Source organism: Eschscholzia californica, unplaced genomic scaffold, assembly GCF_041429995.1.
Source record: "Eschscholzia californica isolate CP2 unplaced genomic scaffold, dmEscCali1.0.p SCAF_3, whole genome shotgun sequence".
Taxonomy (NCBI): domain Eukaryota; kingdom Viridiplantae; phylum Streptophyta; class Magnoliopsida; order Ranunculales; family Papaveraceae; genus Eschscholzia; species Eschscholzia californica.
Genome location: NW_028238420.1, coordinates 51,882,733 through 51,894,894, shown reverse-complemented (window position 1 = coordinate 51,894,894; position 12,162 = coordinate 51,882,733). Strand labels below are relative to the sequence as shown.

At 37.9% G+C, this 12,162-nt stretch overlaps 1 protein-coding gene across 1 annotated transcript; it reads left to right on the top strand.

The window, feature by feature from the left end:
* The first annotated feature begins 6,878 nt into the window (after positions 1–6,878).
* Positions 6,879–10,800, top strand: LOC147551636 (uncharacterized). Its single transcript, XM_086671457.1, has one exon. It carries the CDS (start codon positions 7,282–7,284, stop codon positions 10,696–10,698), a length of 3,417 nt encoding a protein of 1,138 aa, XP_086527583.1. The 5' UTR covers positions 6,879–7,281; the 3' UTR covers positions 10,699–10,800.
* The last annotated feature ends 1,362 nt before the right edge of the window (positions 10,801–12,162 follow it).

The following is a 12,162-nucleotide window of genomic DNA, read 5'->3' as shown; positions in this document are numbered from 1 at the left end:
TCTTAGGAAATAGAATCTCTTTTGACCCTTGACACTTAGGATTTTTAGAGTGTTTGTTAAGTGTCCCATTGGAGATGCTCTTAGATATGACTCCATGTTTGAATTGATTGAAATCAGATTTTCAGAATATCTTTCGTTCTTGTGATGTCTAACCCCTTTGAAAAGTTGATTTGGGATGACTTTGAGTCCCGAGACGATTCAGATAGCACGACTAGACGAGTCAAATTCAAATGAGAAAACACACAAACACCACCTACATCAATATTAAGCTCAATAATGTTTTACTTTATAAGAAAAAGTAACTCAAAACTTAAAAGGGAAAAAGTTGATAGTCTTTACTAGTTAGTACTCACTGCTCCTCATGAAGGGGGGGCCATGAATGTAACTTAGGGCTCTCTGTGCATCTCACCTACTCATCATATGCACATTCTGCCAAATTGATGAATCCGTCCTGGTTCGCATTGCTTGGCAGAAGAGAAAGACGTAGAGACAGAAAGAGGTTGTTGATGTTATTTGCACTAATGGACGGTTAGTCACTCATATTCATAAGCTTCTTTTCTTTCTCTTAGTAATGTGATGTCAAAGTAGGTGGAAAATCAAAGGAGATTAGGCGAGGCGGATCTACGTTGGGGCATATGGGGGCACGTGCCCCGACGATCCCGAGTCAGAATGACTGTTGCCCCAAAATTTCCAAGCTTTATGGATTAAAAATAAAGGTAATTGCACTAGTTTATCAAAGGCTCCATGGGGTCGGTCGGGCCTAGCTGTGGGCGAAGGAGGTCTCAGCGCCACCCAATCTGAATCTAATGGTTGAGACTCCACCACATTTCTTTTTTATGAGTTCAGACTCCCCTTACCAGTTAGCTGATATTTGCCTTGGATTTTATCAAATCAGGTTTACAGTTTGTTCACTCACATTAATAATGGGTCCTGAAAACGAGAAACCTATAGTATTTTGCATGCGAGAGGACAAAGGATTCTCTTACTCCAGACTCCAAAACCACAACGGTCACCCTCGTTTATATTAAAGAAATGGTGAAAGTTGATACAGGAGGACTTCCTCGAATTAGCCAAAATCTTGTTTTTCACCACCAAACGTACAGGGTACGGTCAGACCATGGACCCACCATAGCAATCCCATCATAGAAATCAGTCAGGTAGTTTTATAGACACTCCCTCTCGTTTTGGAGTGAGGTTGTGAAGAAAATGAGCCTTAATAACAAGTTAGAGAGGTGTGTTTAAAACACTTTCGCATCCGTATATACATAAATTTGGTGGTGAGATAGAGTACGGTGCTCTCTTAAAAAGTTACACACTTTTTCTTAGTGAGACTTTTTAAAATCGTGAGACTCGTAAGTGTTAAAGCAGACAATATCACTATCAGTCTGGATGACTGGTCCGCATCATCCTAAAACATCTACTCCTTTATTACGTGAGAGGAGAAGCATTATAGATGATTTTCTTTTTAAATGGTAAGATTTCAATATTGGTCACTCTCAAAGTCTATATGTGATTACTCAACCAAGGTGAATCTAAAATGATGAAATTTTAGTTTCACATCACTCACTACACCATTTGAAAAAAACAATCTATCTATATTTTGAAATCAGTTGCCGTATTTTTCGTCTCGATGTCAGTCAGACAAGTTTTGATTCAGACAATATCCAGAACCACCAATTTTTGACCTGGTCAACTAGAAAAACATGACAATATGCCTCAAATCAGTAATACCTAATTCTCTAGAGTTTTATCATTTTTTTCTTGTGTCCAATTTTACAAACAAAAAAAAAGAATACTACAGAAATCGGCTAATTGGGTATAAGGTAGAAAAAAATGGAAGGCTAGCAAGGTTGTAGCTTTCTTTATAAACATCCACCAACTCCAAAAAGATGAATAATTTGAAAAATCCCTTTCCCCCTTAAAATGGTATTTGAATATCCCTTTCCCCCTCAAAGTTGGGTTCAAAGTGGGTCAATAAATTCAAAAAAAAGGGTTTTTAAAGGATTAATGCCCACTAATCATATCTTAATTTTGTAATAATCCATGTTTTGGGGAACAATATGTTGATGAAGGAGGCAAAGTTATTTCAATTGAGAATCCAGAGAGTTATAAGTTTTAGCATGTGGGTCCATCACTTTAAAGGTTACTACATTACATAATAGTCTTCATCGAGTTGAAGTTTGCATTTTTATTAGCACTAATATCAACATATTAACTACATTTTAGAGATTAAAAGAAATTGTAATTCGAGAATAATATTAAGATTGATAAGATTTCAGAATAACGGATAAACTATTAGAAGAAAGAATAACTTCAAGATCAAGTGGTCTATATGTTGTCATAATCACTTCCTCAAATCCGCTACATCGCATAGTCCAAAACTAGGGACGAAACGAATCATCGTTCTTCTTCATTTTCGGGTAGGACGACTGATATTTTCGCTCTTCCACTACCTTATTTCCTTTTATCACAAACTTTTTATTATTAAACTTCTATCTTTTCTCCTAATAGTCTTGTTTGATATCCTTCATATGTGAAATAGAACTCCTAAATTACTTAGTTTGTTACTAGAGGAATCAAACTCCCTTTAAGTGCCCTTGCCTAGTTCAACAAAAAAAAAAGTGCCCTTGCCTAGTAAACCAAACGAATTCATGGTTCCCAAAATTCTTTAGATTATAGTACTAATAAAGATAGTTTGAGTTATCATCAAGTGCACTGGACACCAAGTAATTTGGTTGGTGGTCAAGAACATTAAGTATTCATAACCAGAAATACTGGATCTAAAGTATACGTTAGACTAAAGAATGTATTAAAAAATAGGGAAAGATACTAAAAAAGCAAAACAAATTAGAGCAGAATGAATAATAAACAAAACCACTGCATACTCCTACATAAAAAGTCGAATACAAAAGTAATAAAAATTTATTGGTTGTAGATTAGAAAATTGGATCTTTCTACCATGTGCTCTTACAAAGTATGTAATCTTTTTCTATTTTGGCTTAGAAATTTTGAGACGGAATAATTACAGAAATTGTTGCAAACTTATATGTTAAGAGCAATCCAACCTCAGTTAGCCGGGGCTGAAAATTGAATTTCCAGCCCCAGCCGGGAGGTTCAATCCAGATGTCCCCAACGGTCATGTTGGGGCTTTCCTTAATCGTTGGATTTGTTCCAACGGCTAGTTGTTTTTAGATCTAGTCGTTGGGGCAAATCCAACGGCTAAAATGGATTTATAGGGGTTGAACCCACTCAATCCTTCATCCCACCCTCTCCCTTATTCAACTTCTATCTCTTTCAAATTTTTTCTCTCCAATCTCTTTCAATTTTTGTTTAAAATTTTCATTCAATCTTCTTCAATGGATCTCAGGAATGTTAACAAAATTTTTAACCAAAGTTTTATGGAAATGTTATCTTCTGGTTACCCGTCGGCTCAATTAGAGAATGATGAAACTTTTGATGATTCTTCCACGTCCCCTTGACGGTAGATGAAACTTTTGATGATTCTTGTGAGCAAGAAGGCACGACTTCAACCAAGATAACTAAACGGATTGCGTATAAACAAGATAAAGATATTTTACTTGTTAATTGCTATTTGAAAATCACATTTGATGTGGTTGTCGAAAATTTAAGAAACAAAAAGTATTTTGGCAAAAAATAACACATGGATATAATGCGGGTGCAAAGTATCAATGCACACTCAAGAGTTGTAAATCTCGTTTCAGTGAGATAAACTCCGAATGTCAAAGCTTTATCTCGACTTTGAGGATAGGAAATAAAGTTCCAAAAAGAGGGGAGAACGACTATGACCGGGTAAGTTTTCTTACTTTTAATCCCTTTATTTCTATCTTTTGATTTCATAATATAAACTTAAAATCAATTTTGATTATTTCAGTTACAAAGAGCACTATAAATTTATAAAAATCACACCGGAAAAGGCTTTAGATTCCAATATGTTTACAAAATTTTGATGTCACATGACAAGTGGATGACATACATGCCAGAAGAGGCAACATCCAGAAAAAGAGATTCTACTACCAATTCATCGGAGGAAAGACCAATTGACCGTAAACAAGCCAAAGAAAATGCAAGAGTTGGAAAAAATTCCACACATTCTACTGTTAAAAACGAAGAAGTCAATAGTTCTTCGACGGAGGAATATTGGAAAAAAAGACACGAAGAATCCCAACAGATAGCAACATCAATAGAAGAAGCTATACGGATTCAACAAGAGGCTCCACAATTAGATAGAGAACACAAGAACCGAAAATACGGGATGGACTTAATGAAGATTGATGCTAGGTCTCTGAACAAAGATGGTGTACGAATGCTTAGGGCAGCACGAGAGTCTTGGTTGAACGGTCAACCACGAGACCTAAGAAACCCCTTCTAGAAATCTTTAATTTTTCTATTGTTCTTTAGTCATATTTAAGTAGATTAAAATTTTAAATCAATTATTAGTTGTAATCAATGTTGTTTAATCGAACTTATTAAGTAAATTGAAAATTTTCAAATTCAAATTTAAGGCATCAAGAGAGGTTGAGGTTGGAGCTGAATTTTTGGAGTTGAGCTGAGGCTGAAATTCTTGGGTGAAAAAGTGATTTTTAGGGTTTAAGACAGACTGAGGTTGGACTTGCTCTAAGGGATGTGATACTACTGCCATTTCCAAACTCAAATCTTTTTTCGGTAACTTTTCTGTTCTAAGACTTTGGTCATCTGCAATAGTTCTTAGGGATCGAGGTGTTCCGTTTGTATCAAGGTATTTCAAATTCAAATTTAAGACCTCAAGAGAGGCTGAGGTTGGAGCTGAATTTTTGGAGCTGAGCTGAGGCTGAAATTTTTGAATGAAAAAGTGGTTTTTAAGGCTTAAGACAGACTGAGGTTGGACTTGCTCTAAGGGATGTGATACTACTGCTATTTCCAAACTCAAATCTTTTCTCGGTAACTTTTTCGTTAGGAGACTTTGGTCACCTGCACTAGTTCTTAGGGATCGAGGTGTTCCGTTTGTATCAAGGTATTTTTTATGTCAACGGATATATATCATTGACATGTCACAACAATATGGCATAACAACCTTCTGGGTCTCATCGTTTCCCATAGATAAAAAATCTCGCCTTAGTGCGACGGACGGTCAACCACTTTCTGATCCGTCCATATATTGGAGGCTTATTGGCTATCTGATTTATCTCACAGTTTTCCATCCTGGCATTGCATCATTGTAAATGAACTTAGCCAATTCATGCAACCCCAAACGTCGTTTGTTATGCGGCTCACCGGGTCCATCAATATCTTAAAGAAACCATATGTAAAGGAATCATCCTCTGTACTTCAAGCTCGTTCTTCATCTCTGAATATAACGACTCTGATTGGGCGGGTTGTCCGTCCACCTACCGCTCAACCACTGGTTACTTAACCATTCTTGGTTATAGTCTACTATCTTGGAAATCTGAGAAGCAACATAGCATTGCCCGATCATCTGCTGAAACCAAAAATCAGGCTTTAGCTACCCTCCCCTATGAGCTTCATTCGCTCAAATATCTCCTCCACGACCTTCCTATAAACCACTCCCCCCCAATGCCAGTGCATTGAGATAATCGTGCGGTTTTACACATTGTTGATAATACGGTCTTCCGTGAGCGAACCAAACACATCGAAATCTTTTGTCATTTGGTTCATGAGAAGATCATATCAAACCTCATTTCCCCTCATTTTGCTCTGACATCCGGAGAACGTGCTGACATATTTACAAAGCCACTTGGTGCATATGCATTTAAGAAGTTTGTTAGCTGTCATTGATAATTTCGACTCCAACTTGAGGGGGAGTATTATAACTCTGATCCATAGACCAACCTGCCTTACTTGATTTAGGATAATCATAAATTAGCTTTTAGATTATCCCTAATCTTTGTAAATACTAATGTTAGTAATGTATAGATTTACTCTACGTTTTCATTATATATATACTTGTAAACTCAATAGATTAAGGGAATGATGTAATAATCGCACATTACTTGCAAGACACATTCATAGCTTGAGATATAGGTACGACACTTAACTTAATAAGTGTGTCGATATTTTGTGTGGCTTGGGGAGGCTTTACGAGAAAAGGAAAAACTCGTAGCCTTTAAGTTTGGACTTGACTATTAAAGGTGAGAATAATATCGACAACTAATCGGGTATAAAGTTTTAAAAGAAAATGTCGAGTGTTGTCAAATTTTTCGGGGCAACAAAACTTCATATTCCTCATTTCATCCGATCTCGTCCTTTGTTCACCACTAACACCAATGACCACCATCATCTTCGATCACTCCATCATTTATCTTCCTCCTCATTCATCTCATTCTCTCTCCTCCTCCCTCTCTCTCTATATTTGTTCTGACAAAGGGAAGGGTCCTCTTGATAGAACTTCTAGTTTGGGGGAAGGGCATCCTCCTCTTCTCCCAAACCAGTACGTAATCTGATTTGAGCGAACCGGGCCCTCTTGCCCCCACATCAGCGTGGCGTTCCAGCGAAATATAGGGTAGATGGAAAGACAAAGAGGGAATATAGAGGAGCAGAAAGTAAAATAGGAAGGAAGAGGAAATGGTGGTGGTGGTGGTGGGAAGGACAAAAAAGAAATGGTGGGGTGAAAAAGAGAGGAGTAAGTAATTGTGGTGGTAGTGGGAAAAGGAGCGAAAAAAAAATGATTGTGGTGGTGGGAGGAGAGGAGGAAAAAATGGTGGTGACGTGAAAAAGACAGGCAGGAAGAGATGGTATTTGTGAGTGTGGGAAAATTAAAAAAGAAAAAGCAAAAGAAAAAAAAAGAGAAACAAAAATTTTGTACAAATTTTCCTCTATCAATATGAGAGAATTGTCAATAATATATTTTATAAAAAAAATTAAAAAAAAAAGAAAGAAACCCTAACGGCTACTGTGACCGGTGACCCTACTATGATTTCTCTGGTGTAATGAAAAGTATTTCTGTTTTATTTTTGTTTCCTTCCAAATAAAAGACTGTCTGGGGGACTGAGAAGTTATAGAGAGAGAGAAATTACTACTTACAGGAAACAGCAAAATTATATGGCAGAAGACCCTTCAATCCTCACTCTCTCATCATCAGTCTCAGGCAACCACTTCTTCTGCTGCTGCTCCTCACAGTCACAGACGCTCCCACCACCTGCTCTCTTCTGAATCACCATCCACCCCCCTCCCCCACCACCACCACCACCACCACCACCCCCATAAGAGAGAGTATCTATCACTCATCATGCCATAATCCCACCAAAACCACCACCATTCACGGCTATGACTTCGCCCACTCATCATCTTCATCTTCTCATCCTTCTATCATGCGCCGCCTCTTTCTTATCCTACGCTCAACAAAACTACACCATTACTGAGATTCAAGCTCTAACTTCCTTCAAATCAAATCTTCATGACCCATTAGGTGCATTAAACGATTGGGATTCTTCTTCTCCATCAGCTCCTTGTGATTGGCGAGGAATCATTTGTTACAATAACAGAGTTTATGAACTCCGATTACCTCGTCTTCAACTCTCTGGTCAACTCACTCATCATCTCTCTAACTTAAACCAGTTACGCAAACTCAGTCTTCGCTCAAATTCCTTTAATGGAACTATTCCTCTTTCTCTCTCTAAATGTACTCGTTTACGTGCTCTCTTTTTACAGTTTAACTCATTTTCCGGTCATCTTCCATCAGAAATTCTTAACCTAAATGATCTTCAAATACTAAATCTTGCTCAGAATCAACTTTCCGGTACAATTTCTGGTTTTTATTCACCTAATCTAAGGTACCTTGATCTTTCATCTAACTCATTCTCAGGTGAGATTCCGGTTGATTTCTCTGCTAGTTCTAAACTTCAGTTGATTAATCTTTCGTTTAATAAGTTTACTGGTAGGATTCCGGCGACTTTTGGTGTTCTTCAAAATCTTCAGTATTTGTGGTTAGATTGGAATTTGTTAGAAGGAACTTTACCTTCTTCATTAGGAAATTGTTCTTCTCTTGTTCATTTTAGTGTTCAAGGAAATTCACTTCGAGGTTTGATTCCTGCTGGTTTTGGTCAACTTTCTCATCTTCAAGTTCTTACACTTTCACATAATAATCTCTCAGGTTCGATTTATTCTTCTCAATTTTCTAACCTGAAGTCTTTGAGAATCGTTCAGTTAGGGTTTAATGAGTTCACTGATCTTGTTCAACCACCAAAAGATTCAGTTTTTAGTGTTCTTCAGGTTTTAGATCTTCAAGAAAACAAAATTAATGGTGGATTTCCGTTTTGGTTAACAAATGTTACGACATTAAAATCTCTTGATCTTTCAAAGAACTTGTTTTCTGGTAATTTACCAGTTCAGATCGGTAATCTCTTGAATTTGGAGGAGTTTAGGGTTGCTAATAATTCAATTAGTGGTAATATACCAGTAGAGATTCAGAAATGTAGTTATCTTCATGTTCTTGATCTTGAAGGAAATCAGTTCTCTGGTAAGATTCCTGCTTTTTTAGGGCAAATTAGTAAACTAAAGATGTTATCTCTTGGTTCAAATTCTTTCTCTGGTTCAATTCCATCAAGTTTTGGTTCTCTTCTTCAGTTGGAAACCCTAAATCTTAGACAAAATCTCCTCAGTGGAATCATACCAGAAGAAATTTTCAGTTTGAGTAATTTAACTACTTTGAATCTATTTGGGAACAAATTTTCTGGTGAAATTCCAACAGAAATTGGAGATTTAAGAGGCCTAATTGTTCTTAATTTGAGTAATTGTGGATTTTCAGGGAAGATTCCTTCAAATATTGGAAATTTATTGAGCCTCATTTCACTAGATTTGAGCAAGCAAAATCTCTCTGGTGAAATACCATTTGAGCTATCAGGGTTATCAAATCTTCAAGTAATCTCATTAGAAGAGAACAATTTGGTTGGTAATGTTCCTGAAGGTTTAAGCAGTTTATTGAGTTTGAGATTCTTGAATTTAACATCTAACCGTTTTGTCGGTCAGATTCCGGCAACTTACGGATTTCTCCGGTCGTTATCTGTTTTATCTCTTTCCAACAATCACATTTCCGGCATGATTCCACCAGAGATTGGCAACTGTTCTGATCTCGAAGTTCTTCAACTTCGTTCGAACAATTTATCGGGTATTATTCCAGTTGATCTATCTAGACTTTCTCATTTGAAGGAGCTGGATTTGGGTAAGAACAATTTCACAGGTGAAATCCCAAATGAAATGGCTCATCTCTCTGCTTTAAATTCTCTGTTATTAGATGGTAATTACCTTTCAGGTATAATACCTAGTTCTTTATCAAACCTAACAAACCTCACCACTATCAATCTCTCTTCGAACAACCTAACTGGTAAAATTCCAAACGAACTAGCTAATCTATCCAGTTTGAATTATCTCAATGTATCGAAGAACAAACTTGAAGGTGCGATTCCGGAAATGTTGGGTTCAAGATTCAACGATTCTACCTTGTTTAGGATGAACGGAAATCTATGTGGGAAGCCATTATCCAACAAATGTCCAAATGAAACCAAAGCTGAGAGAAACAAGAAGAAGCGGAAGCTGATTTTATTGATAGCTATTGCAGTAGGTGGAGCTATTCTTGTTTCATTATGTTGCTGTTTCTATGTTTTTAGCCTTCTTCGATGGCGGAAAAAGCTTCGAGAAGCAGCATCTGGAGAAAAGAAACGAACCCCATCTCGAGGGAGTTCGGGAACAGAAGGTGGTCGAGGAAGTAGTGAAAATGGAGGTCCGAAACTTGTTATGTTCAATAGTAAGATCACATATGCGGAAACAGTAGAAGCAACAAGACAATTCGACGAAGAAAATGTACTAAGTAGAGGAAGATATGGATTAGTATTCAAAGCTTGTTATCTAGATGGAACTGTTCTGTCAATCCGAAGACTACCTAATGGACCAATCGACGAACCCACATTCAAAAAAGAAGCTGAAATGCTTGGGAAAATCAAACATCGAAACTTAACAGTTCTTCGTGGATATTATGCAGGTCCACCCGATGTTCGTCTACTCGTTTACGATTACATGCCGAATGGAAACTTAGCTACATTACTTCAAGAAGCATCACATCAAGACGGGCACGTCTTGAATTGGCCCATGAGACATCTAATCGCACTCGGTGTAGCCCGTGGGCTTTCGTTTCTACATTCATCAAATATAGTTCATAGTGATATTAAACCACAAAATGTTCTATTCGATGCAGATTTCGAAGCTCATTTATCGGATTTCGGGCTCGACCGATTAACAAATGCTGCTATTAGTACACAGACTGAAGCATCATCATCAACAACAACAATTGGAACAATTGGATATATCTCACCAGAAGGTTTACTAACAGGTGAAACTTCAAAAGAAGGAGATGTTTATAGTTTTGGGATAGTTTTGTTAGAACTATTAACAGGGAAAAAACCAGTTATGTTTAATGGAGAAGATGAAGATATTGTGAAATGGGTGAAGAAGCAATTACAAAAAGGACAAATATCGGAATTGCTCGAACCGGGTTTACTCGAACTCGATCCAGAATCATCAGAATGGGAAGAATTTCTATTAGGAGTTAAAGTTGGATTGTTATGCACAGCTCCTGATCCACTTGATCGTCCTTCAATGGCGGATATTGTGTTTATGCTTGAAGGTTGTAGGGTTGGACCTGATATTCCTTCTTCTGCTGAACCAACTTCTCAACCTTCCCCAGCTTGATTCTCCGTTACATTACGGAACATTTTCTACTTCTGTTTTTTCCGAAAAAACGTTGTTGCCGTTACGTTTAATTTATTTTCGTAAATCGTAAGTACCTTTTTTCCGTTTTTTTTTTGTCCTTTTTATTGGTGTGCCGGTCACGTGCAAATGAAGAAGGGCCCACAGTTAGTCAACGATTCAGTGTGTAGGTAGGAGTCAATAAAGATAGAAAAAAGTGTAGTGGGGACCAGAAGGGTCTCCCGCCAAAAGATAAAATACACGTGGTAGGAAAAGAGAGGAGAGAGAGAAAAGTAGCCGTTAATGTTGATTCAGTTTAAAAGGCGCCCTGAACAATTACGTTTAGCGCCCCAATTACACGTAAAGGGGTCACTAAATTTTGCCTGTGAAGTGGCGCTTACAGTAATAAGCAGGGGTGCCTATACAACCCATCAAGTGGGAGGTCTGGGGGCAGACAGAAGTGATCAGAACCTCCTTGATTTTAAGCTAAAAGTCAAGAGTGTGAGTTGAATCACGGATCGTGATGCTGTCCGGATCCTCCCCTGAGGCCCTGCTCACATGTTTTTTTTTTTTGTTGAAAAACACCAACATTGGATGGAAAATATTTAGAGGGGAAAGTCAGCTCGCAGAGTAGGATACGAGCTGAGGCGTGGCTAGCCTGGAAAGCATAATCATCGGTCTAGTCATTCTAAGCTCAGTTATGAATAGGAGAGAGACCGATCTGTTAATTTTCACGCAACCCCCCAATTTTCACGAAATGTCTCTACCAAACTTGAAGTTTGAGGAGTTCACCTTTTATCCAACATCCACTACGAGTGGCCAGTGGGGGAAAAGCGTGAAAGTTTTATATCTTACATGTCACTTAGTCCGAGTCCACATTTAAGTATGTGGGCGCCTGATACCCACCTAACCCACTAGATTTTAGTAAGCGGATTCAAGAATTAATGCTACCCGAGGGTCTGAACATAAACAGCCGGATGAGGGTCTCCAAAGTACCCCTCATCTGTCGGATTCGAGGTTAATAGCCCTAAATCCACCCCCCCATCAGTCTCATTTCTCAACTCCCAGCTCTGTCGGGCTCTCTCCTCCACCTCTTACTATCATTTTCCATTTGATTTTGTTTTCTTAGGGTCTACTTGATAAGTAGTATTAGCCCAAATCTCGTGAAAAATGGTAATTGTTTGGTTGAGTCGAAATATAAGAGAAAATCTCTTCTCGCTGTGGTATCCGCTTCCTCTATCGTTGGGAAAATTTTGACGCCCTACACCCCAAAATTTTCTCACTACTGTTTCTCTCATTCTCTTTGTCAACAGGACTCTTTCTCACAACTAACTCTAGATGCTCACTTTCTCTCTTACAGAATCTCTCTAACTTGATAGAAAGGACATCTAACTCTAATGTCTTCTCCATCATCAACCACGAAAGTAAAAGGGTTCCTAAACTAAATAGGTAAATGTCTTTTCTTTC

Excerpts from the sequence above, each read along its gene's own strand:
- LOC147551636 (XM_086671457.1), top strand. The coding sequence starts at position 7,282 with ATGACTTCGCCCACTCATCATCTTCATCTTCTCATCCTTCTATCATGC.